This window comes from Neolamprologus brichardi, chromosome 7 (assembly GCF_056152115.1).
Source record: "Neolamprologus brichardi isolate AB-2024 chromosome 7, ASM5615211v1, whole genome shotgun sequence".
In the NCBI taxonomy this organism is placed as follows: Eukaryota; Metazoa; Chordata; class Actinopteri; order Cichliformes; family Cichlidae; genus Neolamprologus; species Neolamprologus brichardi.
In genome coordinates, this window is record NC_142110.1 from 14,271,513 (window position 1) to 14,297,419 (window position 25,907).

Consider the following 25,907-nt stretch of genomic DNA (forward strand, 5'->3'; position numbering starts at 1 on the left):
TAATAATAATAATAATAATAATAATAAGGATGATGATAATGATAATTATTTAAACAGCAAAATAAAAAAAAATGCAGTCTGCGTTTATGTGAAGTGGAGGGACACTGTGAACAAATCTAACATCAGCTGATATGTTTTAGAAGGTGATTAAAGTAAAGGCCATGGTTATGTGGCAATGGGATAGGAGCATTGGGATAAACAATTATTTACTGAGACGTGATCCTTATATGCCTGACTCTCAAACTCCAGGAAGAAATGAGCTGCACGGTGTCTCGTCGTCAAGGTTACGTGTACCGAATCAGAAACTTTCACTGGTGACAAGCTAATTGTTTCGCTAACAGTGGGTAACTCAATGACTGTAGAAAAGTCATTGGGGTAACTAGTACAGTTCGCCATTGTGATATATATATTTCAGTTACAAACCCAGAAATAATGATGAAAAAAACGTCCGAAGTGGTTAAAAAGGAAGACAAGTCGGGAGCTGTTTCGGTTTGGGTAAAGTTTCCTTGACTTATCTTGCCTTTAGCTAAATCATCAAATTCGTGTATGCTGTTTTTAGGTCATTTTCTGGAGTATTTACATTTTATGACTGTATTGCAGGTTGAAGACGATTTACGACAACTCAAACCTAGTCTTGAGAAAGTGACTGTCAGTGAGGGAAGGACAACACTGAACACTCAGGCCTTGAACATCAGGGTGAGAAATCTTCACGCACAGTAGCATTTATATTAAATAAAGAGACTTAACTGAAATATAGTACACGTAAGAACCGATAGTTAATAAGTTCTTGACTGTCTGTAGAAACATGCAGAGGATTGTTTGAAAACAGTGAATAAGCAGCAGCTGGTTCTTCCTCCCATTGAAGATTTACAAAAAAAGACCATTTTTAAATGGTAAGTAGTATTTTTAGTGGGAATATTTTGCTCAACCATTACCTTTTTGCAAATTTGATTAAATATGTTTAGAATTCTTATGAATTTACACAGGACTCCTTGTCTGGAGAAAATCTCAGATGTGAAGAAACAGAGAGAAAACCTTCCAGGAGCTCCAGCAGGGGAACAGGTAGATTTTTACGCGCATTCAGAAACTTTAAAAAAGGATAATAAATTACCTTTTTTCAATTAATGAGGGTGTGTACAAGCTAAACACGTGCAATACGATAGGCAAGGTAAAAGTGGGCAAGGATTGATACCTTTTTTGTTTAGCAAAAATCCTAACTACACGCTCATTGGAAAAATTATTAGGTACACCTGTTTGCATTAACAGCATGTAATGCAAATATCAATAGGCCAATCACATGGCAGCAACTTGGTGCATTTAGGAATGTACAAAATCACCTGCTGAAATTCAAACTGAGCGTCAGAATGGGCAAGATGATTTTAGTAACTCTGGACGTAGCATTGTTGGTGCCAGGCGGTCTGTTCTGAGTATTTCACAAATTGCTAGTTTACTGGGATTTTCCTGCACAACCATCTCTATAAGGTATACAGAGGATTGTCTGAAAGAGAGAAAATTCTCTGGAAAGTTCTCTGGATCAGAGGAGAATAGCCAGACTCCTTTGAGTTGATCCATCGCTTTACAGTTACAGTGTAACCATCTTCAGATGGCTGCTTCCAGCAGGATTATGCACCATGTCACAAAGATCGTTCACCTCAAAGTGGTTTCTTGAACATGACAATGAGTTCACTGTACTCGAATGGTCTCAACAGTCGCATGATCTTAAACAGAGCACCTCTGGGATGCAACAGATCTGTATTAGTGGCGTGATACTGTCATGTCAATGTGTACCAAAGTCTCTGAGGAATGTTTGCAGCCTCTTGATGAAACTTATGCCATTATGAATTAAGGCAGCTATGATTTAAAAGGGGATTCAACCTGGTACTGATGAGGTATACCTAATGAATAGACTAATGAGAGTGCATCTTCTATTGCAATTTCTGATTTTTTTTCCTTTCTCTGTTTCAGGATAAGTTAGCACTGAACATGTGTTTGCCAAACAAAAGATCCATTAGGCATCAGAAATCTGGGAAATCACTTACTGATACTCACAGGAAGAGAGCAAATGAGGTAAGTAATATTCCATAAATGTAGAATAACCTGTAGTTGTAGTTTGCTATCATGCACTGTAGAAACTACACAGAAAGCCATAGTTTCTTTCAAATGAAGTATAAACATGGTATTACATTTACTGATCATATACATAATATTATAACATAAACAACTCTTAATCCAGTTATTCTTATTGTGATGTATTATTTACCATAGGTGGGTCTAAAATAAACCCTGTGAACTTGCCACTTTAGTCAGCTTTTCTCTGGAGCCTTTGAATCTGTTTATGATGTCGATAGTTGTTTTTTTCTCCAAAAATTATGTGCTACAGTTTGTCGGATTGAATACTCTACACAAAGTAGCTGACAGATAATTTGCAGTGGCTTTGTAAAACGGAACCACAAAAGAGAATTTAGACTTTTCATTTGTTGCAGACATCAGGCTCAATGTTTTCTAATTATATTTTAAATGTTTTTATGGGGCATTTCAGTCTTACCGCTGGAAAGGACACCATTCAACTGCATGAAGTCTCAGCTATAATCATAGTTTTGTCAGAGTTTAATCATGAAATAATAATTATTTCCTCAGGGTATTTGCTTTGTACAGTGAGAAAAGTTTCTGCTGCACCTGTGGTGAATTAGATATCATTGTTCTTTTCCCTGATACTTACTCTCTAATCCTTCCAATAGACAGTGTGTGCTGGAGTGAAGAGTGATGGTAGTGTTCTGTATTAATAGATGCCTCAAGTCTCATGTTCAGACAGTCTGTGACGTAAAGGTCACTTGGCTTAGGGATGACATCCAGCACTTGTCACAGCAAACAAATTAATCTTTGCAAAGGTCGGCATTAGTTTTAGATCTATTTTACACACTTTTCTGATATGTTTTTGGGAATCTCTACCTGACACGAGAAACATAGGCCAAGACTGTCACTCTGATATAGGAGAGATGGAATTGCTGGCTGCAGAAAGCGGAAAGCAGCAGATTGCAGCACATCAGCATTCTTCTAAAGTAACAGGCGCCTGATTGCTGTGCTATGGGCTACTGGTTTACAGCTGTCTCAAGACAGAAGTGGATACCTGGTCCAGCATGCCAATAAGACAGCCGTAGCTTCCCCAACTGCTAACCACTGGCTCTCTGCCTGCTACCATCTCCTGCAACTCAGGCCAGCTCTTCTACTCTCCATACCCATGCCAGGCAATGAGCGTTTGCATTTTAGCAATTTTACAAAGGGTGCCACCTTTTTCCCAACCTCATCTGAAACAGATGTGTGCCTTTGAGGGGAGAATCTCACTGCACCTGGCTGCTACCTGTGGTCTGTCAAAGAGCTCAGTGGTCTGAGAAGAACAAAAGAAAGGACATTAGGTGACAAATCTGGAGGAGCACAAACTTTCTGTTTTATGAGTTGTGAAATGTTTAAATGTAGTCACAACAAATTCATACTGAAATTAGGCCAATAAATCTTGTTTTATTTTTATTGTGATCCAGTGTTATGAATTAAAATGTTTAAGGTTAACAGATTTGAATAACTATGATTGACAGTGAGTTACAGCGAAGGTCCTATTGCCAGTGGCACTTTTCTAAATTCTTAATGAATGCAGCAAACCTGTTGTTTCTGATAAAGCATGCTATCCTGAATCGCTTGTTTATACTTATTCCCCTAGAAAATGTTTTCATGTCTAATGGGACAGATGGGTTTTAATGTGGACAGTAGCAGGTAATGTCAGGCAGCATTTTGTTGGTTGTGTTTACATCTGATGTGCAGTCACTGATGTTGCAAAAATCTTCTGTTCAGGCAAAAGGTGACAGGATAATCCCTGGCTCTGTGGTGAATCTTCAAAGAGCTGAATCCAAGGGCCATCACATCCTGGTAGTCCCCAAAGAAGACTTTGGGACAGGTTAGCAGCATTTCACCACCCCTACACCATCACCTCATCTTTTATAATCAGACAAACATCTTTTGACATTCTGTGTTTGCTTAATGTTTGTGGAAAGTTTGATCAAGTCAGTAATTCCACAATACTCTATAGTGTCAAACTCCAAATCATATAAATTGTTATATTAAGTTAGTAGTATTAAGCTTAGATACTATTATATATTTTTTTAATCCTGGGAGAGGATGAACGAGGACAGTGCCAAATCCAAATTTGTGTTCTGTGTCGATCGAGTACAAGGCTGCATCTCTTTATCCCAGAGAAGATTGATATTTTTCAAAGATGGGACAGCACTCTACAGAGTCTATAGCAGTTTTTCCTGTTTCTGTCTGCTTTTTACATTAACCTTGAATTTATTTAGGGAATATTAAAAATGTCTTTTATGGAAAATGTCATTTATCTTTGCTAAAAGTTCTACATTTTAGAATACCAAACTGTTAAGAATCTGGATAAAAGTCCATCAGCTTTGCCAAAGCTATTATGTTTTTTGTCTCATCCTTCTAGCTGTTTTAGTTTTTCTTTCATGATTTTAGGTTAAATATCTCAATGACTCTGTTCTTGAAGAGATAGCTGATGCTTGATTTGACTTCTGATCACTTTTAAAATATATTCGGGTCTTTCTGTGAATTTTGCCCTGATAGATTCAAGGTCCAGGTGCCACGAACAGCCAGTATGTAAAACAAAAGCTGTCTCCACTTATTTAAGAGCAGACAAAGACTGCACACCCACTGAGACACCAGCTTTCGCCACAACTTCCAAGAGCATGGTTCCTAGAAGTCCTCAGGTACACTAATTCAAAAATAGTAGGTGCTAAAAACCAACATTTTCATGAATTGTAACACTGTTATTAATAACTAAGCTGGGTGTCTCTTACTTGTTTCCTCTTTAGAGCCTGCCTGTAGATATCCCCAGGTACCTTTTTACAATCAGAAGTGGACAGGTCGACCCTATGGCTGCAGACTTCTGTCATTTCAAGCAGTGTTTTGTTTTGTGCTGGAGCAGTGTGGTTGATGTTCTAGAGGCCCTGCAAAAACTGCTCAGGGAGTTTGCTGTGCCTTTAGCCAAAGTGAGTGGAGAGCGCCTGGTGGAGCTGAGCCATGTTTGGGATAGTGGTTGGAGTAAGGCTCCTTCAGCAATGCCTGTCCTCTCAGTGCTAGAAAACTGGGAGGAGGTTTCAGAACTCATCTCGCACCCAGGTCAGCGCTACAAGGGAGAGGGAGGCATCGAGGCCGCTGCCATCCACATCCAGTCCTCCTGGAGGCGCTACTTAGCCCGGACAGCCTACTTGTGCCACTGTCGCCGCAAGTGGGCGGCGGGCACCATTGCCATCTCATGGTTGATGCACGCTCAGCTGTGCCGTGTCAGGAAGGCCCTGCAGGCTCGGCGTTTTAGTCAGCTGGAAAACAGTCGCAGCAGAGCACAGGTGATGCTACTTTCTCGCTTCCATCTCTCTTTTACCTAATAATGCTCTGGTACCTGTTTTCTTGACTATTCTCTCAATTTCTCCAAATCCAATGAATCCATTGATATTTGTCCTTTGACTGTAAATGGATTCCTTTTCATTAAAATAAGGTTGCACATTGTGATTCTGTTTAGTATAAATGTTCTGTCTTTTACAAGGTCCAATTTGGTTTAAGGCACATGGTCATTTCTAGAACACCAAGACAATTTTAGAAATTAGGACAGAAGCCATGTAATGCTATGCCAAGATGCAGTGTTATAGACAATTGTTTACAGTGGTAAAAAATGCATTTCTCTAGTTCTTACAGTGTGAGATTTAAAGAAACAAACCCAGATATACACATTTTAGTAAAGTTTAAGGAGAAAACAAAAAGACAATGGAAAAGTGGACGGGATGAAGACAATAAATATAAGTATAGCCACACTGTAAAAGAAGACAGAAGCAGAAACAGTGGTAATGAAGGCTACAAAGCCTAGGGACAATCAGCTGATTGTCTGTTACAGTTCAAGTAATAATTACTACACATATGATGAAATTTTATAAAAATGAAATACGTGTTTTGGCATTTGTTCATTATTTGATCTCTAAAAGGGAAAGGTTTCCCCTCTCTCTCTTCTGATACTCAACATCTGATTTAATGAAAAAAATTGATTATGTATTTTCTCAGTGCCACATCATCATTTGTGTTCTTTGTCGATCAAGCACAAGGCTACTTCTCTTTACCCTAGAGAGGATTGATATTCTTATAAGATAGGACAGCGCTCTACAGTGTCTGTAGCACTTTTACCTGTTTACCAGTTTCTTACAACCTTAGATTAATTTAGGAAATATTAAAAAATTTATCTTTCTGCTTTTAAAAATGCCACACTTTTTAGCAAGTGAGCATGATTTGTGCTATTAAGTATCAATCCTGATCTAATGAACAGCTAATGAATCTTATTCCACTAGTATGAAATAAAATATATTTACATAGTCATGGCTTCTGTGTCTTTCAGTAAGCTACAAGGCAGATTTAGGTGAAGAAAATCAAATATGGTTCAGAGAATGTGTTTTATATATTGCCCACATACTGGAAAGGGATTTTTTCTTAATTCAAAAATAATATGTTACTGTGAATTTTAACGTGTAAATAAACAGTAAAGGAAAAACATGTTCTAATTGCACTGGCATAATTTAAGAGATGCAAAAGAGTGATGGTACATATAATCTACACCAGAACTGCAGTTAAAAACAAGTTCGTTTTTTGATTTGTTAGGCTGAAAAGACTGATTTTCTTCATTGAAGACTTCCAGGCTTCCCAAAGTTTATGCTCAGTATCTCCAAATATTTTAACATCTCCTTAACATGGCAGAATGCACGACGTATACTTAACTACGTTAACTTGTAATCTTAGACATGGGAAATAAAACAGTGTTTCTATTTAAAAGACTGCTGTGACAGTTCAATTGCTCTACATACGTAATATTCTGTAATCCTTTTCCCTTTTCTTGTAGATGTCATGTCTCTGTGTCATCTGGCTGAACATCTTCTAGAGCGCTGACATAATATTAATTAGTGCCTACAACTTCATTTAGTTTTACCATTACTGTGTGTGTATACATGCACTAAATGTATGTTCTCACTCTTAAAGCATTCATACCCTGGTAATTAAGCCTGCTAATCTTCCCCTGGCAGTAGCATCATGTACCTTGCTGATTGAATTAATTGTGAGAAGATGTTCCTAAAGTAAACGCTTAATTTAATTACGGTGGTATTTTATGCTTGGTTTGCTTCTGTGAGCCCAGAGAGAGATTGGCTTGATGTGTTTTAGCTATGCAGTGATATGATGATTTGTGTGTGTATGTGTGTGTGCATACGCTCTGGCGATCCCATCTCTGATCGCTCCTTTTTTCCGTCCCCAGCATCTGGCAGCCAACTGGAAACGCATCCAGTCCTTCAAGAGGACCATTATCCACATCCCTTCATTAGGTAGCTTTCTTTGCCTGCTGCACACACACACACAAGCACATCTGATCTAGCAGCAGTCACCCCCGGTCTCACCACTCTGCTGCCCCAGTCTGTGGCCCTGGTGCAGGCACTCTGTCTCGTTCAAATGACTCTCTGCAGGAAAGCACTCACAGGATGATGACAGTCCCCATGCCAGGGAACTGAACAATTTAGTCTCAATCGCCATTTAATTTGTAGATTAAGCAAATGAAAAGCCATTATGGTGAATATTTACAAGCGGCACAAAGGTCTTATTTTATTGCTGCGCAAAAAAAAGGCAGAAAAAAAAGACACAAAAGAGGAATCGCTGCTGTGTTTTTTACGCTAAACACAGAGTGCAATCTAGGATTGGTTCTTGTTCTAATTTCACCACAGCATCCACATTTAGACTGTAATCAGGCATGTGCATTGTAAATCATTGAGCGATTGTCTAAAATTATTAAGCCTAATTACTAGCAGATGGAATGCTTTATTTGCACTTGGGGTGACTACAGAGAGTGCTGTGTGAGCAAGGATAATTAGAAAGTTGAACCCCATTGTTGTTAATTAGCATGAATCCAATCATTTAATTACCTTGATTCAGTTGAGGATTCTCTCTCAGGCAGAAATCCAGACATACATGGGCTAAAATCCTGGCGGTATCACTGAATGTAGTTCAGTGGTGGCTGGACATGGTGCAGCAGGACTCCCAGCACGCGACAGGCACAGCACCTGCTAGTTATTAAGCTAAATTAATCATCGGATTGCACTACAGTGTGATTAGACTTAAGTCCCTCACCCCCAAGTCTAGTAACAAGCGCATTATCAGTAGTTGTACAGAGCTACAGATTTTTAAACTGTTAGATAACATATAACATTTTTCTGACAGGATACTCTCAGAGGAAACGACTGAACTTGAGAGGCTTTGACATCCTACAGAACATCCAAATGAGCAGGTTGTGTGATATTAGAGGTAAGCTGCACTGCTTACGTTTTTTTTTTTTATTGCTCATATCTGTAAACATGCCATTTGTAAAACACTTTTTGTGTAATTGTAGATGAAAATGTGGAGGTGATCTACATATGTCCCCAGCATCTGGGAAACGACATCTTGGACTATTACACCAGCCTCCTGAAGTGTGATGGAGCCACAGATGGGGCTGATACCACGACCGCTCGAGCCTCATCCTCCGTGAGACGCTACATCATCCTCACACCTGAGGCTGTAGATTATTTCCCAGTAAGGATGACAATATTCACTAATTTATTTGCAACTTTTAAGTATTAACATGATAACAATGTGCCTTTTGAGCACAGAAATCTGCTTACTATATATTTATAGATGCCACAAGCGTTTGTAGTTTATAAATTATCCTCTAGAGGGTACCAAAGGAGGTTGTTGTTATAGCGCTACACTCTGTCTAACATTTTTTCATCTTTCTTTCTACTTGTCAAACCAAAACTCTACATATTTTGCAAGTTTTACTGAATTTAACTGAGGGTGTTTTCAGATGTTGTTCAGCAGATGATTAAATTCCATAGTGGGTGGTTTAATTAACTCATTACATTTAAAGGCTGTATTTTTAATAGTTCTGAGTATCTCACTGCTATAAAAGTGAAGCCGTTGCTATATTTATCTTTGCACATCCAGCCATTCTATCCATCTTATTCCATCGTTTTGCGCTAGATTGAATGTGCAACATGACATGGTCTTCTTCATTCTTTTTTATTGATTTTCCTGCTGTTTTGTTGTTAAACTGTGCCAGACGTGTTGCTGAGATGAATCACTGCTACCCATGGCTGGCAGCGCATTCTGCCAGTGACAGAAGGGATAATTCCATGTGGATCAAATAAATACAGATGTGAAGTAATTAGTTGTATTCCCAAGGAGCTCATTGGGAGCACACATTAAAGATGTGAAGGATAGGGGAGGCCTCCCACAGGCAGCTTTTATCAATTCAACCTGCTAGAATACAGGAGAGGTCAAAACCCTGCTGGCTATTTCAATAATAGATCTATTTTGTGTACACAGTGATAAATCAGGTCAAGAAACAACCCTTGGAAGAGACAGTGAAAACGCTCCGCTTCAGGAATAATCATCCTCCCCTCTTCTCTTCCAGACCCATAACATGTGCCTGTCTACACTTCTGAAGTACAGTCCACAAACCCTGAAGCACATCAGAAACCTGATCCAGGGGAAGCATGCCTATATTGTGGGTGGAATTGCCCACGTGGATGACCTGGCGGTAGCTGATGAGTTAGGGCTACCAATCCTGGGTCCAGAACCTGCTATTGCTCAACACTACAGCACCAAATCTGGAGCGAGGAGAATTTTTGTGGGGGCAGAGATCGATGTGCCACCTGGTCAAGGAAACATCTACTCACTAAACCAGGTCAGACACCAAATACTGCATAACGCAAAGTCCTTCATCACTGCTCAGTAACAGATGAAAACATAATACATTTTCCCTCCTAATGTTTGTGTTAATTTGGTTTGCACTTCACATTTTTCAATCTTGGTCAAGCTTCATGAAACACTGGCAGAGCTTATGACTCAAAACACTGATGTGCAGCGCTGGCTCTTCAAGATTGACTCAGAGGATGGCGGCCGCGGTACAGCATATTGTGATACATGCCATCTTAGTTGCTATAAGTGGGCTCTGCAGGAGTATCATCGTTACGGTCCGGAGCTGTGGAACCCAAAATGCATTCAGGTAAAGATGTGACTCAGAGCATTATGTCAATCTTCCTGTGACTTAAAAATTTTGAGCATAATTTTACACTCAATTTTATGCAATGTTTTATTAAATGAGTTTGAATTTGGAGTTTCTGTTTTTCTTTTTTGATTAGTTTTCCTTATTACATCTCACCAAATTGATGGTTTTTTTTACTATTATATCCTGTTTTTATGGCTCTCTCCAAAGCAGTGGTTTTGCAAAAACACAATACAAATAAAGTTTATTGCGATTATTATTACAGCACCCATGAGGAATCTCCCACTTTAAGTTAACATGGTAACAACTAAATAGTTAACAGTAGTGACTGGATATTAAAGTCCAGACTGTGCCCAGGTGTTCAGAAGGAAACCCAAAAAAGGGTTAGATTCACTTCTGTCACTGAAGGAACAAAAGATATGTCACATTAGGGTCAAAGAGATGTAATTTTTCACCTTGGGGTCAGTGGCAATGCTGATTCCCTTAGTACAGTATTTTAAACGTCATCCCAAGAGCCTCAGAACAGTAAATCAATAGATGACATTTTTTAATTTTATGCATATTTTATACATATAGATATTTCCTGAAACACACATAACCTAGATTAACTCATCCAACAGTAACAAATCACAGTACAAATAGTGTATTTAACATACTGTTGCCTATCCGTATAGTACTGTGCAAAACTCTTGAGTCACCCCTCATTTTTATATTTTGCTAAGAAAACAAGTGCAGTGACTTATTGAAATGTCTACATACATACAAATAAATACAGTATATAAGGCATAAACAGAGTTTGTACCATTCTAACAACATTGAAAGTCAACATTTGGTATCACCACCTTTAGGCAGACTTTGTTGCAATAGGCTTCTTGAAGCTCTTCTTTGGATGTTGCAAATCAGCATTTACAGATGGTGGATCCTGACCTCCTCCGTCCATACTAACAGCGATTTAAACCAAAATCTTCAAATTTGGTTCACTGCTTTTTAAGACCTGTTGCCACTGATTTTCAGTCTAGTACTTGTGTAATTTTTCTTTCTTAAGAATGGCTTCTTGGCAGCAACCTTTCCACTGGGATCATTTCTGATGGGACTTCAGTAAACAGCTAATAGATCAACTAAAGTGTCAAATGTATCTCTCAGTCCCTGGCTCAGGTCTTTATTGGATTTTCTCACATTTCTTAAGGACATTACTTTCATCTGCTGTTCATGTGCTGCAGATAGTTTTTTTTTTTTAAATTTTATGTCATTTTTTGTAGATTCAGTTAAAGAATTGGAAACAAATTGTGTTTATGTGACAGCAGCTAGTAACAAAGTTCCTAAAGATACAATTTACAATTGATTCTTTGCTGAGTTGCTTGTTATGTGGCTCAACAAAAAAAAGAAAGAAAAAAATATTCTTCTGAAGATGGTCAGTTGCAAGGACTGGACTGAAAATAGCAACCAAAGAAAAACTTCAAAAAGTCTAGAGAAATATTGCTCAAGATCACTTAGGAAATTAGGAGAAAATACATCCTTTAAAACTAAATTAAAAGAAATGGGGGGAGATTCAAGACTTTCCCAAAGTAATGTGTATTTTGATACTTTTACTCTGCAGCTTGAGTGAGGTTTTCCCCTTAGTGTTCAGAGGGAATTGTTACCTTAGCATGTAAAGTTCTTTGTGATGGCTGCTGTGAATTGTTACTGTATCAGTAACTTTGTATAGAACAGAACTGAATAGTTTAAATACAAATTACATTAATAGTAGCTAATGTTTGCTATACTGAGCTTTTTACATCTGTTACACTCATTAGATAGATCTGAGCTCTCTGTAAAATAAAGTCTAAATTGCAAATACGATGTTGCAAGAATTAATTTGTTTTTCCTGAAAATATAAATCCTGGTTTCATCTTGGATCTATTTAGAACAAATAAAATGTATTTAATCAATGGTAAACCATTCATTTACAACAAATGCAATCTGTACACAGCGCCTGAGCCCCTGGCTCTTATTTCTCATATGCTTACAAAGTAGCCTTTGATTTTCTGTCATGTGTTAATTACCGTATTTTGCCATTTAACTGGGAGCACTGTGTAAACTAATTACAGGCTAATGATTGTGGGCTTGGAGCACAACAATTTTACTTTTTATTCCATTCGGAAGAATAGCAGTCATCTCAAGGTTCTTGTGGCTCCCTCTGTTTTTGTTCCTATTAGCTCATTCTTTCATTCAGAGTGTATGTGTGGTGCGGGGCTGTAATTGTTGTGGCTTTGGTGCTGTTAATTATGGCAGAGAGTGGCTGAGCCACAGCCAAGGTCCATAATGGTGGCTGAAGCAGCACAGGGAAGTAAATGGGGTTTCTTTCACCAGCTGGGGTCCCATGGAGAGGGAAGAGTGCCGAGGCCCCCAGTGTAGGCCGACAGCCTCGGGGCTTCTGGGCCATATGGACACAACACTTTAACTGGCCTTTATTCTACACCTTGCTCTTTTAATCAAAGCAAAGCCCACATCCTGTGCTCTTCATTGCATGATGTTTTTCTTACGATATTGTTTTCTCCTAAAATCTGTTAGCCACTTGGATGTGAATCATACTGACCTTCTGTTGAAATGCTTTATACAGAAGAGTGCAATCTGGCTCTTTGTGCTGAAAGATCATAAAACAGTATTGTTGAGTAGATCCGAGCATATTAATATGTTATATTAATGTATCTAATCATTATCTTCTAACTATCATGAATGTTTAACCTTCTTCATACATTTTGAGAAATGACGCTCATTAATAGAGCACTTTGCTGAAAAACAATAGATCTAACTGCACTCGTAATGACAGCTAGTGAATACACTCCAGAATATTTTGCAAGCTTTACGAAAACAGTAGTTTTAATAAATTATTAATCAAATACAAATGATCAAATTAAGCATTATAATACTAATCCATAATTTATCAGCTTTCACCAATAATTGTTTACCAATAAATATCAAAGGGATTATTAAAGTGTATATTATCATATGTGTCATAGTTTAGTTAAAGTCCCATTATATCCACTATAAAAGTAGATGGGGGATAAATGAGTGTGACTGGCCCTTTTTTCTTAATTATTGCTTGGTCTGACGGGCTCCATATGAGAAAGCTTGAGTCAGATAATACCATGTGCTCGTTCAAAATAATATTAACATTCAGAACCCTTCTGGCTATGCAAAAGGATAGCCTAAAAGGATAAAAAAAGGAGAATGGATGGGTGGTGGTGTGTGTGTGTGTGTGTGTGTGTGTGTGGAAGGGGGGGTTCATCCTTACTATAGGAGCTTTTGCACAGGTCTTAGAAAACGTGTGTTTCTCTAAATATTGTGAGGCCCACAGCTTCCAGCACAATGTTTTAGCCTGCAGAAAGCCCCCAGGCCTCTTTTAGCATTTACACAGAGAGAGGTTAAAGACATGTAGATCTGCAGCCTTGCAATGCCCGAAGGGGGCCATACACACACTTAAGCGCTCACACAGCTTGCATATGGATCATTAGGCACAAGAGGGTAAAAATTACACCTAATAGCGTCAACAGATGGAGTATTTCTTTTTGTCATGCTGTGTACAAACAGATCTTGAGCAACACCTTATTTAGGTTAAGTTTGTCAGCGAAATGGGTCATTTGATAATCACTACCACTGAAGAGGTAGAGGGACATTTAATACAGATGTTCTATGTCTAAATATTGTGCAGTCTGTGCTTGCATGGACGAGTTTAAATATGTAATGTTTTGCCTTAATATAATTAACCTGAATTTAGGAATTTAAAATCTTTCCTTTAGTCAATAAATATATATATATATATATATATATATATGTATGTATGTATGTGTGTGTGTGTGTGTGTGTGTATATATATATGTATATATGTAAATATATATATATATAAATATATATATATAGTTTTGTTTTGTTTTTTTCATTGCAAAGACAATCATAAGTATTTATTTGCAATGTTTATGCAAAGAAATTTTGCCTCAGTTTGTACAAAAAATTCAAGGATGAGGTTGAAGTAAAGCAAATATTCATGCGAAATATATGAGTAGCCTGATTATATCTTCCTGTTCCCGAGACCTGTTCACTGTAGTATCTCAGTTGTTGTGCTATGTAGTGGAGAGATGAAATGGCAATCAAAGAGCCAGGGCAACATCTATTTTATTTATGACCAGATTGCTTGGCTTTATGTGGACACCAAGCAAAGGCTGAATCCTATCACGGGGTACTATACGCAGTTTAAGTCCAAATAATTTATTGCAAAATACCTCTCTTTCTTTTCTTACTGTCCTGCTGTTTCTGTGAACTGCATAGGCAAAGTCCCGGGGTGAGTTTGCTCTTCCGTTGAGAATGACAACCGTTCCCTTACACTTTTTGCCGCACCATTGTGTGCTTTATGGTTTGTATAGGGGGAATCACTGTGTAGCATTTGACCTCGCCTCTTACAGTACTTGAATATGATGATGGCTGTTACATGACTGGAATATCAACAGTATAATCTCTGGTCCTGTCTCCAGTGAAGCCCAACAGCGTGCACTCAAAACAAAGTAATGATCTTGATAGTATGAGGACAGAAGAAAGATATTATTTCTACTTATAATTTAGTCATCTCTTAAAAAGATTTTTCATGTTTTATTGTGTATGAAAAAAAATTAAATTCTTCTCTGTTGGCGCCACACGTACAGCATTGTTGTTGTTGTCATACTGTGTATTGTATAAATGGCTACAGAGGGTTTAGTCGGGGCATTGTTAGTTTAAATATAGCCATCATAGCCTTATAAGAAGAGAGTTGTACTTGTTGTTGTCAAACTGTTTCAGGGAAACCTAAAACAAAAGTTAGAAATTAACAGCATAATTAAGTGGTGTAACCATTATGGCATTTCCTAGTTACAGAAACAAGAGTGATATCGATCTCAGTCAAGCCCTGATTGATCCCCAGATAGATGGGGTTAGCTTACGTATTCATCAACTGCCCAGCGGAGAGAGTTGTTATTGAGGGCAGCTGCTTGGAGGCTGTGAGTTAAAGCCATTAGACTCCTGAGGCCTTCTGATAATAGGCTGTCACTCACAGATGGACCCTCCCGCAATATCCATCAGACACTTGCACAGAAATTGAAGCAGCCACCCAAGGTCTGGGGGACAACAAGCAGTCACTGGAGTCATCCGGATAACACAATGTGCTTCCAATAATATGGTCAACACATACAAAGCTTTAATAATAATGAAGTAACTGAAACTTATTTTTTGCATTGAATTGATACAAAAACTCCTAAAATTTGCATAATATTCAGTAGATGTTTAATGTATGCACTTTCTTTCTGTAGGAGACTGTGCTGCTCAGATATTTAGATGAGATCCCAGAATGGCTGACCCATTATGCCCAGCCTGCTAAAACCTCCTGCTATCCCAACTGGGCCTGCTTCCTGAAGACCTTCCTCAGGCAAGGTTAGATATCTATTGTCAGGCACTGAATGCTTTTCACTTGCAAATATAGCAGCATGTAATATGGATTTCCTATGTCGTTCCTGCTTCACAGGTGTTGCCTTTGTGAAATGCAATAATTTTCATGTAACTTTCTGTGATTGCTAAACAGCTGGGAGAGTTCAGGTCCTGTATTACTGTTAGGCTGTGTTTTGTTGAGGGTACTAGAGCCATTTATCTGTTCTGCTATGTTCCCAGGAGGTGTGGTGGAGGCCTACCCCCCTTCAAACAGTGTCACCTGTCTGACAGTAGATCTGCTGCTGGAGCCAGGGGGTGAAGTGACCATGTTCTCTTGTGGAGACCAACTCCATGGTGGTTGCAAACTTGAAGCTATAGGCTCCATTGTTCCTCAGAGCTCTGTACACCCAGAAACTTTGCACTCCATCTGCACCCGTGTGGGCCGGGCCTGCCTGCAGCGGCGTATCGTAGGTTATGTCTCTGTGGATCTCGTTACCTTTCTGGACCATAACACCATGGAGAAGAAGGTGAGGCACAAACAGAGAAGATCTTAGCTTATCTATCATAATAGATATGATCTAAGGTGTTACAACACATTCTGCAGATGCTTTTATTTCAACATATTGGTGGAAAAGATCAATTTTTAGGCTGGATCCATAGGAGCAGTTAGGTGCCTCCCATATTAGTCCCCTGGGATCTTAAAAAAAGATAAGGCAAACTGTGGGCACTGGGAGCAAATGTGTCACAAGGCCATCTAATAAACTGTCAAGCCTTATTGTGTCGATACACTGATTCCACCATTTAAGGCTTGCCCTTTAACCTTACAATACTGAGAAATTCAGAGGCACCTATCTTTCAGACAATAGGTCATTCCAAAGTGATTTGGCAGCTTTGGGGGGGGGGAAGATACCCTGTCAGTGTTTAACCCCTACCTGCAGCAGTCGGCTGAAATGTATCTCGCTATTATAGCCAGGCAGCATGGAAGTCTTATTTCATTTGTCAGGATTAAGTTTCGTTGAAAGCACTTTGATTTATGATATTTGAAATGGACTGGTTTATGATGCTTTAACCTCTGCTCCTAACATGTGGCTTGACTGACTGCCTATTGATTTGGAGCTGTATGATGAAATGCTTTGTATGTAATGTAGTCTATAAAATACTGTGGAATTTTACAGGTTTTACAAAAGCACAAAGAAGAAAGAAGGACACTATCTTCTTTCCCCTTCTTTCATTAAAAAAACATGAAAGAACACCAGTAGCAGAATACAATTTGTCCTCTAGTTATTTATGATGGATTTTTATTCAGAACAGTTCAAAAAATATCGTCCCTGCACTTTTCCGACTTTCCTTCTTTTGTTTATATTCATAATAGACATGCCGGAGTTGGAGAAAGAGCACACTTGCCACTAGAGGGTAGTATCTTCTGGATTAGATGTAATGTACGATGTAAGCAAAGCAGTGTTGCAATTTGCATCTTATAACCTCAAATGTCAGATTTTGTTTTAGATTATCAGCATTTTTTCTTTCTTTGAAGATTTAGAAATCCAGCCAGGAATGTTTTTGTCAGTAGTCTTTGCACAGACTGTGGACTCTACCATGCTGTATTTATTTTTGGGTAAAAAACCAACTTGCAGTACTTTCTTACATCCCGTGATTTTATTTAGTCAAATTAAACTGTCATTTCAGTGACAAAATGGTGACACTAAAAGCAGAAATTTCTTAAATGTATTCGGGACAGAATCAGGCCCTTTTTCCTTTACCTGTTTAGAATGAAATAATGACAGGCTTAAAATTAATTTTCATCTTCAATGTTGACCTGAAATTGAAAGGGACTCACTGACAGCATAATTAAGAATAGACTATAAAACAGCGTGTGCTTCAATAGAGGCAGGAACATTAATGACAGATTCTTAACCATCTCCCCACACACACAAAGCTTAGATGGAAGAGAGCCACATGGGCAAACCTGTCTGGGTTTAAACATCAATTTAGATTCAAACCTGTTGCTAAAAGCTGCCTACTTTATTTGATGGGAAGAAGTGGGTCACATATGTTTGCCCTTGCAGTCTTTCCTCACATTGTGGAACGGTGGGGCCCCAGCTGCAGCATCGGGGCTTTTAATGAAAATGCAAGGCAATAGAAAACAGGTACAATCCAGGCTTACATTTCCCACAGCTTTGTTAAGAGCAACAATGGGACAGGGGTGTATGAGTTTTAGTGAGTTGAGTGAATGGCTTGGTGAAGTGTGTCCATCACTCAGGCCCAGGTATCAACCTGATATATAGAGACGTGAATCTGCCCAGAGGTAGCTAAAGTACCACCTACAGAAAAGCTCACTCAGTTCTGCTAAAGTGTTTCCCACCTTGAATTTTTTTTAACTTTGTATCTACATACTGTACTTTTTCTTTTTGACGTTTTTATGTACCTTGTGAAATTTTCATACTTGTTTCTGCAGTTTATAAATCATAAGTTTGGGCATTTTCTTATTGGGAAGAAAAGGTTACTAACCAAAACTGCGTAACTTCTGCCCTATAAATCAGATTATGCCAAATCAGGAAAAAGCTATTTTTGTCTCTATAACGTTTTAAAAACAAATTTTTCAGATAAACATGTCACACATTTTCCAGTTTTCCAAACATCTCACATTTTCAGGTATTTCTCCGAAATAGTTTTTTACACGCTGTCGCACTAATCGGTCCCAAAAACAATTGTTATAGAAGCAGACTGTGCGATATGCTTTACAATATATTCAAATTTTATATAAAACACAGTGAAGTATTTAAGATAATTACTGCGTATGGTCAGATGTCCATGTGCTGGTGGAGATAAAGTACTCGGGTTACCGAGACTGCGGGTTCAGACAGGCAGCAATTTGCATTCGGTGGCAGGAGCGTTTACTTTGACAAATAGGAACGGCTAAAGGAGGCAGCCAACTGCCACTTAGTTATTAACAACTCCTTCACTGGTGATTTATTTGTCACTTTTGAAGAAAGGGCAGAGCTATTAGGTTATTATTGGGAAAATTAGCCCTGTTTAAGCGGAGGGCTACGACCATACCTGACCCCTTAATATACTTATAATGATGCCATTTACCATACATAACTGAACTTTACTTCTCATCAGACCTGAGCCAAACATGCCCAGGGCTGCCCGAATTCAAATACACAGGGAAGGATCTACTTTGTGCACATGTCAAAACTGAATTACCTAAATCAGTCAAACACTCACCATGCCTGTGTTTTCCTTATGTTTGCCTCTTAACATGAGTAACACTGTAAGGATTAAGAGGTTCTAACTCTTCGCTTTGTAAGGTCGGGGGGGTGAAATACTTCGATGTTCCATTTTTTTTGTGATTAAATTGAAATTATTAAGTCTATAGAGTTTTGTCTTCTCTCCGTGACACAGAGTTCACGACGTCTTGTTTGCAGGTGTGGGCTGTTGATCTGGACATCACATACAGTAACCAGCTGGCCATGACCCAGATGCTTCTGATGATGACTGGAGGAACGCTGAATTGCCGCACAGGCTGTTTAGAAGCGCCAATGCCAATCAGAGAGCAATGCTGTGAACACCAGATCGTGCCCAAAGTACCGTCTTATATTTGCTTATATTTGCAGTTTAAATTATGTCTTTACCCACCTATCAGTGTATTGAGTTTAGATGCTATAATTTAAATTCACACTTTTTTCTTTTTCTTCTTAAATCAAATGATGCCATCATGTAGTTTCTGCAACAAAAAAGCAGCCTGAGACTATGGAGGCTATTCGTAGCCTTTCAGTAATCACAAAGATAGATCAACGTTTTGCTCTTCATTATTGTTAAATACAACTAAATACTGTAATTATGCACCGAGCTCAATTGGTGTTTAGGTGCTGAATTCATTATCATTTTGATAGATGAGCCTAAATAATCAACACATTAATAATTCATACCATTTTCATTATGCATGTGTATGCATGCTTGAACACCTCATCAACCTGGTGCCAGGCCTTAAACAATAGAGTTCTTTTATTAGCAGTATGCCCGAATTTACGCTTGTTGATCTGCGACTTGTATTATTTTATCAAACATTCATTTAGTTGGTGGCCTGGTGCTTCAGTACAGCAGTTGAGCCACTGCAGTGGTTAATGGCTTCGGCGCTGGCCATCATTAAGGCCCTGCATATTACAAACACAATTAAATCCCAGTTGGAAGCTTTTATTGTTGTGTGAGGGCCCTGCATCTGACAACTGCAAACACACACCCTTCACAGCAAGTTATGGGCTATCTCCTGAGCTCGCGGGGGCTTAGGCCTACTCTTTAAGTCTCCCAAAGGTGGCTGAGAAGCAGGAACATTTTTATCCTCCTAAGCCCTGCCACTTTTAAGTAATCAACCTCTCTGGTGTTACTTATGACACATGCAAACAGAATCCCTCTATTACGGTGATACAGAATGCTGTGTGCAGTGAGTATTCCTTTTGTGGATTCACTAATGCTTTCATCTTAGATTGAATGAAAAAAAATCTGCAGTCCCCAACCTGTAGTTTCTTTGATTGGTGTCGTACAATTAAGCTCATCTTGTGTTTGGCATGTCTTCTAAGCATTAATTGTTCCTCCCTGCAGTTAATTAAGAAAGGCCCAACAGTTTACCACATGTGCCCCGTACTCATCACGTTCACTAATCACACACACAAATTCAGCAGTGACCCTAAGGACATGTCTGGGGTTTAGCCATTTCTGCTCTATCTATTTCACACACCACCACCATACTTGGCTGCCAAATATAATCAAACTTTAAATTATTGGATTCAATGAATTAATTGACAAACAGTCATCACTCACATCTTCTGCTGTTTTCTTTTTTCTTTCTTTCTCTCTGTCTATTTTTTTTTTTTGTCCAGGCTCCAGTTGGAAATCTTTGTGCAGTCATTGGGAACCACTTATTTCACTCTGACCTTTCCATGTTATACAATAAGGTGTTCCTTATGATGTGCAAGGCCCATGGCATAAGATTTAACAAAAAGGTAACAATTCAGAGTTGATCTGCACGCTTTTCTATCATCATTTCCACTGTTCCTGTTATATGGTTAATACAAAGGGAAACTGCACAGATTTTACACATCAGAGTCTGTTTTCAGGTTTTAATGAGTACAACAGCATATGGAGGGAGGGCAACATACAGAAAAGGTGTGAATTTAAAGAGCTTAGATTTAAAGCAGGGTTGAAATGCACTCTTAGTTAGTACTCTTTGCTATACAATGATGAAGCTTTATTTTTCTCTGTTTTTTGTTGCTTGTGTTTCAGACAAAGCAAGGCACGGTTTTCGCTTTTTTTGACAGCACTAAGCGAAGCAGTATTGGAATGATGTAAGTATGTCTTACTACACCAGATCCATACAAGAAAACAGGAGTTATGAACTTTCTTTATTTATAGACAAACCATAAGCTGATCTGTTATTATTTTAAGTCAGAAATATAGACAAACACAATGTGGAAGAGAATAAGATTTTTGGTTTTTTGCTGCATATATGTGTATAAAATTTGAGGCTCATCCCCGGGAGATGGAGCTTTACTATCCTCTGTTCAAAAAGGCAATCACTTTCCAAAGAAGACAATAGGCGATTAGATGAAAGACTTCACATGACTAAGAGTAAAATCAATTCTTTCAGAGGATTAAGATGCCACCTCTAGCTTTGGTAATTCTACAAACTCTAAAAGTTGTTAAGCAGAGGGTTATTTAACATATTTATCACACAAATCCTTTCGCTTCCACAATGCTGTAACAGTTAAATCAAGCTGTGCTCATCCCCCTAAAGAGCGAAGATGTTGTCTGCTGAAAGTTTCATTTAACCACCACTATCAGATGAACAAGGTGATTGTTTCTTAGCTGGCGACTTGGGGATCATTAGTAAACTCGTTTGTTTGTGGTGTCGTTAATAGAACAGTCTCAGAGGATCTCCAGAGAGCTCTCGCGACCTTTGCTCGGCATCTGTCAGTCATTCATCAGGAAATATCAGTCCCTAAAAGCCAAGGAGAAACCAATTTCATGGTACCATGTTAATGAGTTAATGATCTCTCCTCATCTATTTGTCATGAAACTTGTGTATCAGTGAAACTGAAAGCATGATCACTACTCATAAATATCCTAATAAGAATATATTTTCAAGTTAATGTTGATGATTTTATGGAATAATAATAGGTAATACTCTAAGTTTGCTTCCTTTTCTGTCTGCTTTACTTGAAGGAGGTGATTAAGGAAATAGAAGATATACTGCAGATGACTCAGAACAAGCTTCAAGGGGAGGCTAAACCTGCATCTTAGATAGTTCCAGAATCAGTGTTGCTGACTTGCTTTTCCAAAATCACTAAATATAACTAAATATGTCTACTCTGAAGATGACTGAAGGACTTTCCAAATAAATTCCTGAAAAAAAGCCTAAATATGTCACAAATCTGTAAAATCACTGGCTTTGTGAAAAGTTTCAAAAGTCTGAATATACTTTATTATAAACAAAGATTACACCACCAGAAATCTATGCAGAAGGAATTTGCATGTGTAAATCAAAAAGTGTGTACATAAAAAGAAGTATATGTACACACTTCTGGGAGATCCTAGTGTGTATTGTGACACCAAACGCAAATATATATACGCATATATATAAACACATATATATATATATATATATATATATATATATATATATATATATATATATATATATATATATATATATTCTGTTACAGAAGTCTATTTGCGTTTGGTGTCACAATACACACTAGGATCTCCCAGAATACCTTTCTTCTGTACAAATTGAGCCATGCACTACTGTGGTTGATTTTTATTAAATTAGATTAGAGTCTAAACTAGTTTGATTGTCAAAGTCCTCATCTGGAAGCTGACAATTTCAAACAACTCGCCTCATATGGTGACATGACAGTGTTTCAGTCTGGTCCTCACTGGACTGTGAATGTTGACTTTCTAAGCTTTCTAAGTAGAGACGATGCGTGTATTCATGGATTTGAGATTGCAAAAAAACATTTAAATCTTACTTAATTTTTATTTTGTAATTTGTATCAAGGATTTATATATGTTAATTTTATCCAAGAGCCTTACTTGATGTACATTTTTTTAAAGCACATAAAATTTTAGATTTCCAGGAAAAAGCACTCATAGTCATGCTTTACCCCCCTGTGTTCAAATAGACAGTTGTATTGCAAAAAAGACAACATGTGATAATGGAAAAACTTCACAGGACTAATTCTTATGGAGGATTGAGTACCCCAGTGGATCTGTTACACCTTTAAATCCAGAGACTAGAATTACATTTGAATGTGTGCATTATTTTCACATATATTTGACTTCAGAAATAATATTTTAAGACACTGAAAACATCTGTGACAAATACATCTGTAATTTATTTTCACATCACTTAATTATTATCTATTTGCATTTTACACAGAATTGGACCTAAATTATTTAGCAAATCATTTATAAATCATGCAGATGGGATTTTGGTTGGTTTGTGAAGTTGTTAAGGCATTACCAATCACCCTGACAAATTACGGTCAATCAATGAATCAATCAAGCTTTATTATATGGCCCCTTTCCTGCAGGTAAGTGCTGCACAAACGACTGAAATGCTAAAAGGAAGACAGGCAAAGATATATTTAAATAACATGAACTAAAACGCAAATTTCAAAAAAAAAAAAAAATGTTTATTTTTTTATTTTTTATTTTTTTATTTATTTATTTTTTTTTGGGGGGGGGTTGTATTTTATTACATGTAACAAGAATCACATCACATACAACAAAATTTATAGCCAAAGATAAATTGAAATGCCTGTTCTTAAAGAGGTTTTTAAAAACATTTTCAAAATATGAGTAAATAATAAAAGAAACAAAAATGATGAGCGCATGTATTAAATATAGCATATGTATATATGTATATATGTATATATTATGGCTTATTTGCGGTGTTTAATTACCACGTAGTTTATAGACTGCTGTCCATGGTCCTGATCTACAGCAGTTCACTGAACCGTGGAAATGTTTCAGCAGTTGCTGTGGTGGTTTTAAGTGGATTTTAAAGGAGTAGGTGGTGTGTTCATGGAACCAACAAAACACTTATTAGCCTATTGGCACTGGGGTCAGTGGTGGTTAATTTTGAAGAGGTCTTTTGGTAGCTAGAACATACATTTGTCGTTTTCATGCTTATTTTTTTGTGGTAAATAACGGTAGAAGTATAAAGAACAAAAAAACTTTACGTTTAGTCGTTTTACAGGGTTGTTGAACACGTGGCAGTCTATAAATTCTTATAAAGGATATAAGTCCTGTATTGAATGAACCGGCGAGTACATGATATAAATAAATACCAGACTGAAGTTAATTCTGTTAAAGAGGAACGGGTTCGGAGAGACGCGTTTCCAGCCGGATGAGTTAAGCCGCGGTACGAGGTCAGACGCAAGGAGCACAACAGAAACAGAAAACCAACCAGAGGAAAGCTGCTCTTCTTCTCACAGGTGGTTTAGATACATGTGTGCGAATTCAGCATTTCTACAGAGACACGTCAGGTGTATAGGTCAGTGTTGGAACATCTCAGGCATGGTCTGAGGATTTAAGCTCGCAAATCGTTTGCTTGCGAGCTTTAGCATATCTCATGTCAGCTGCTGCTTTGATGTGTTACAACTTGGTATTTTCACTCTTAAAGCGTTGGTATATTCCAAGTGTGGCTAGTTATAGGTGTGTCCTTCTGCAGTCCGAATGCTAAAATACGAATCTTTAAAACCATGAAGGAGTTTTTGAAGAAGACCCACAGCCTCTTTCTGAAGATCGCCCTGTTTCCTAGCACGTTAGGCAGGACAGGTCCGCGGCCAGCTGCTTCGGAGGTGTTAACCTGCCACCTGCAGCAGCGCAGACTTCCTCCGTGGACTTCATACTGTGTCCGCTACAGCTCCGTCCACAATGACCAGTTTGGAATGTCAAACTTTAATTGGAGAGTTCAGGGATCCAACTACCACATTCTGAGAACGGGATGTTTCCCCTTTATTAAATATCATTGCACTAAAGCGCCTCCTCAGAATCTGGATTTTGAAGACAGATTTTTCACCATGTTAAAAGTTATTAATCTGGGTCAGTATTTCTTCCACGTTGCTGTCATTGTTACATACTTATATTTTATTTCCAATACAACAGAGTCCATATATTCAGTGTCCCTTTAAACTGCAGGTATCCCTTGTTTGGCCTATGGCATTGGCTGCTGGATGGTGGTGGGAGCATCAGAAACAGTACAGACGAGTGTCGGACCTGTCACAGTCTATTTTGCCTACAAAGAGGAGGAAGGTGCACAGTACTGAAGTGAAGAGGAAACAAAGTAACTTGAATGTGTTTTCAGGAGGATATTATCTACCAAGCTGCTGTATTTTTGAAACTATTAAAGAGGAGCCTTTGTGTTTTTTATATTTCTTTACTTTTGGTCCTGTATGCTATTTTAATGATGGACGCTCCTGTTATACAGAGTTAAATAGTGAGGTCATCTTACATTCAAGCAGTCCCTGTGAATGAATGCTTTAAAGTCAGACTGCTCTGAACACTCAGTTACATTTTTGCTACTGTTGGCTTAGTTTGATGTCAGGCACATACCTGTGAGCGTGAGCAAAGAAGCCCTACCCACTGATTAGCCAATCAGAAGGGGAACCAGAGAGAAAATTGCTTATTTCAGATAGTAAAAAAAGTGTCCCAAGGCAGAGCATAAGAAAAATATGGATTTTTTAAAATCAATTTTTCAAAATCCTGTCCTGTCAGGGAGCTTTGCAATCAGATTGTGATATGGATTATTTTTAAGCATGAGTCAAGCAAAGCTGCTTAAGTAGAGTCCAAGAATAAAAACATGGAGCTGGAAGTGAACATAACAGGTCCCCTTTACCGTCATGTCAGTAGTGCTCTAGCTGAGTGGCACGTCATATTGACTGGACGAGCAACCAACTTTGACATGGGGTCATTCTGCTCAAGTTTGCTTTTTTTTTCTCAAGGAAAAAAAAGCTATGCACAATTATAACCAGACAAACATGGTACACTAACAGAGAAATGTAGCTGCACTTATAAATGTGCAAAAATATCTGTCAAAGATTGCAGAAGCAAAACAGGAGACAATCAGTTACAGAAGTGCATCAGCAATCTCACCACAGTCTAGAACAGTTGACTGTGGGCACACAAGATCTTCAACATTTTCCCATTTGTTTTGTCATTTCCAAGTAGACTCATGCTTTAAAACTATCTGGTTTGGGTACTTCCCAAAGTCTGACCTGCATAGGCTCACCTGTTCGGTGTCGTCCTCAGTCACGCTGGGTACCACAAATGCTGCAGAAAGACTAAACTG

General features: G+C 38.2%; 2 protein-coding genes across 5 annotated transcripts; both read left to right on the forward strand.

Annotated features, from left to right (window-relative positions):
- Window positions 1-289: 289 nt before the first annotated feature.
- iqch (IQ motif containing H) lies at window positions 290-21,972 on the forward strand. Of its 4 annotated transcripts, none has more exons than XM_006789259.2 (20): window positions 290-495; window positions 601-696; window positions 802-893; window positions 987-1,062; window positions 1,966-2,067; window positions 3,844-3,946; window positions 4,624-4,766; window positions 4,872-5,405; window positions 7,346-7,412; window positions 8,299-8,382; window positions 8,468-8,649; window positions 9,530-9,802; window positions 9,935-10,123; window positions 15,439-15,559; window positions 15,794-16,080; window positions 18,982-19,140; window positions 20,434-20,556; window positions 20,837-20,898; window positions 21,472-21,580; window positions 21,776-21,972. In XM_006789259.2, the coding sequence occupies exons 1-20, from the start codon at window positions 433-435 to the stop codon at window positions 21,851-21,853; spliced, it is 2,943 nt and encodes a 980-aa protein (XP_006789322.2). In that variant the 5' UTR covers window positions 290-432; the 3' UTR covers window positions 21,854-21,972. The 4 variants fall into 4 exon arrangements, with proteins under 4 accessions (XP_006789322.2, XP_006789323.2, XP_035763077.2 ...); XM_006789260.3 differs by lacking the exon at window positions 21,776-21,972 and adding an exon at window positions 20,671-20,719 and having other exon boundaries at window positions 21,472-21,563; XM_035907184.2 differs by lacking the exons at window positions 20,434-20,556; window positions 20,837-20,898; window positions 21,472-21,580; window positions 21,776-21,972 and having other exon boundaries at window positions 18,959-19,126.
- A 2,173-nt stretch (window positions 21,973-24,145) lies between these two features.
- Window positions 24,146-25,519, forward strand: c7h15orf61 (chromosome 7 C15orf61 homolog). Its single transcript, XM_006789258.3, has 2 exons — window positions 24,146-24,661; window positions 24,758-25,519. Exons 1-2 carry the CDS (start codon window positions 24,319-24,321, stop codon window positions 24,883-24,885), a joined length of 471 nt encoding a protein of 156 aa, XP_006789321.1. The 5' UTR covers window positions 24,146-24,318; the 3' UTR covers window positions 24,886-25,519.
- The last annotated feature ends 388 nt before the right edge of the window (window positions 25,520-25,907 follow it).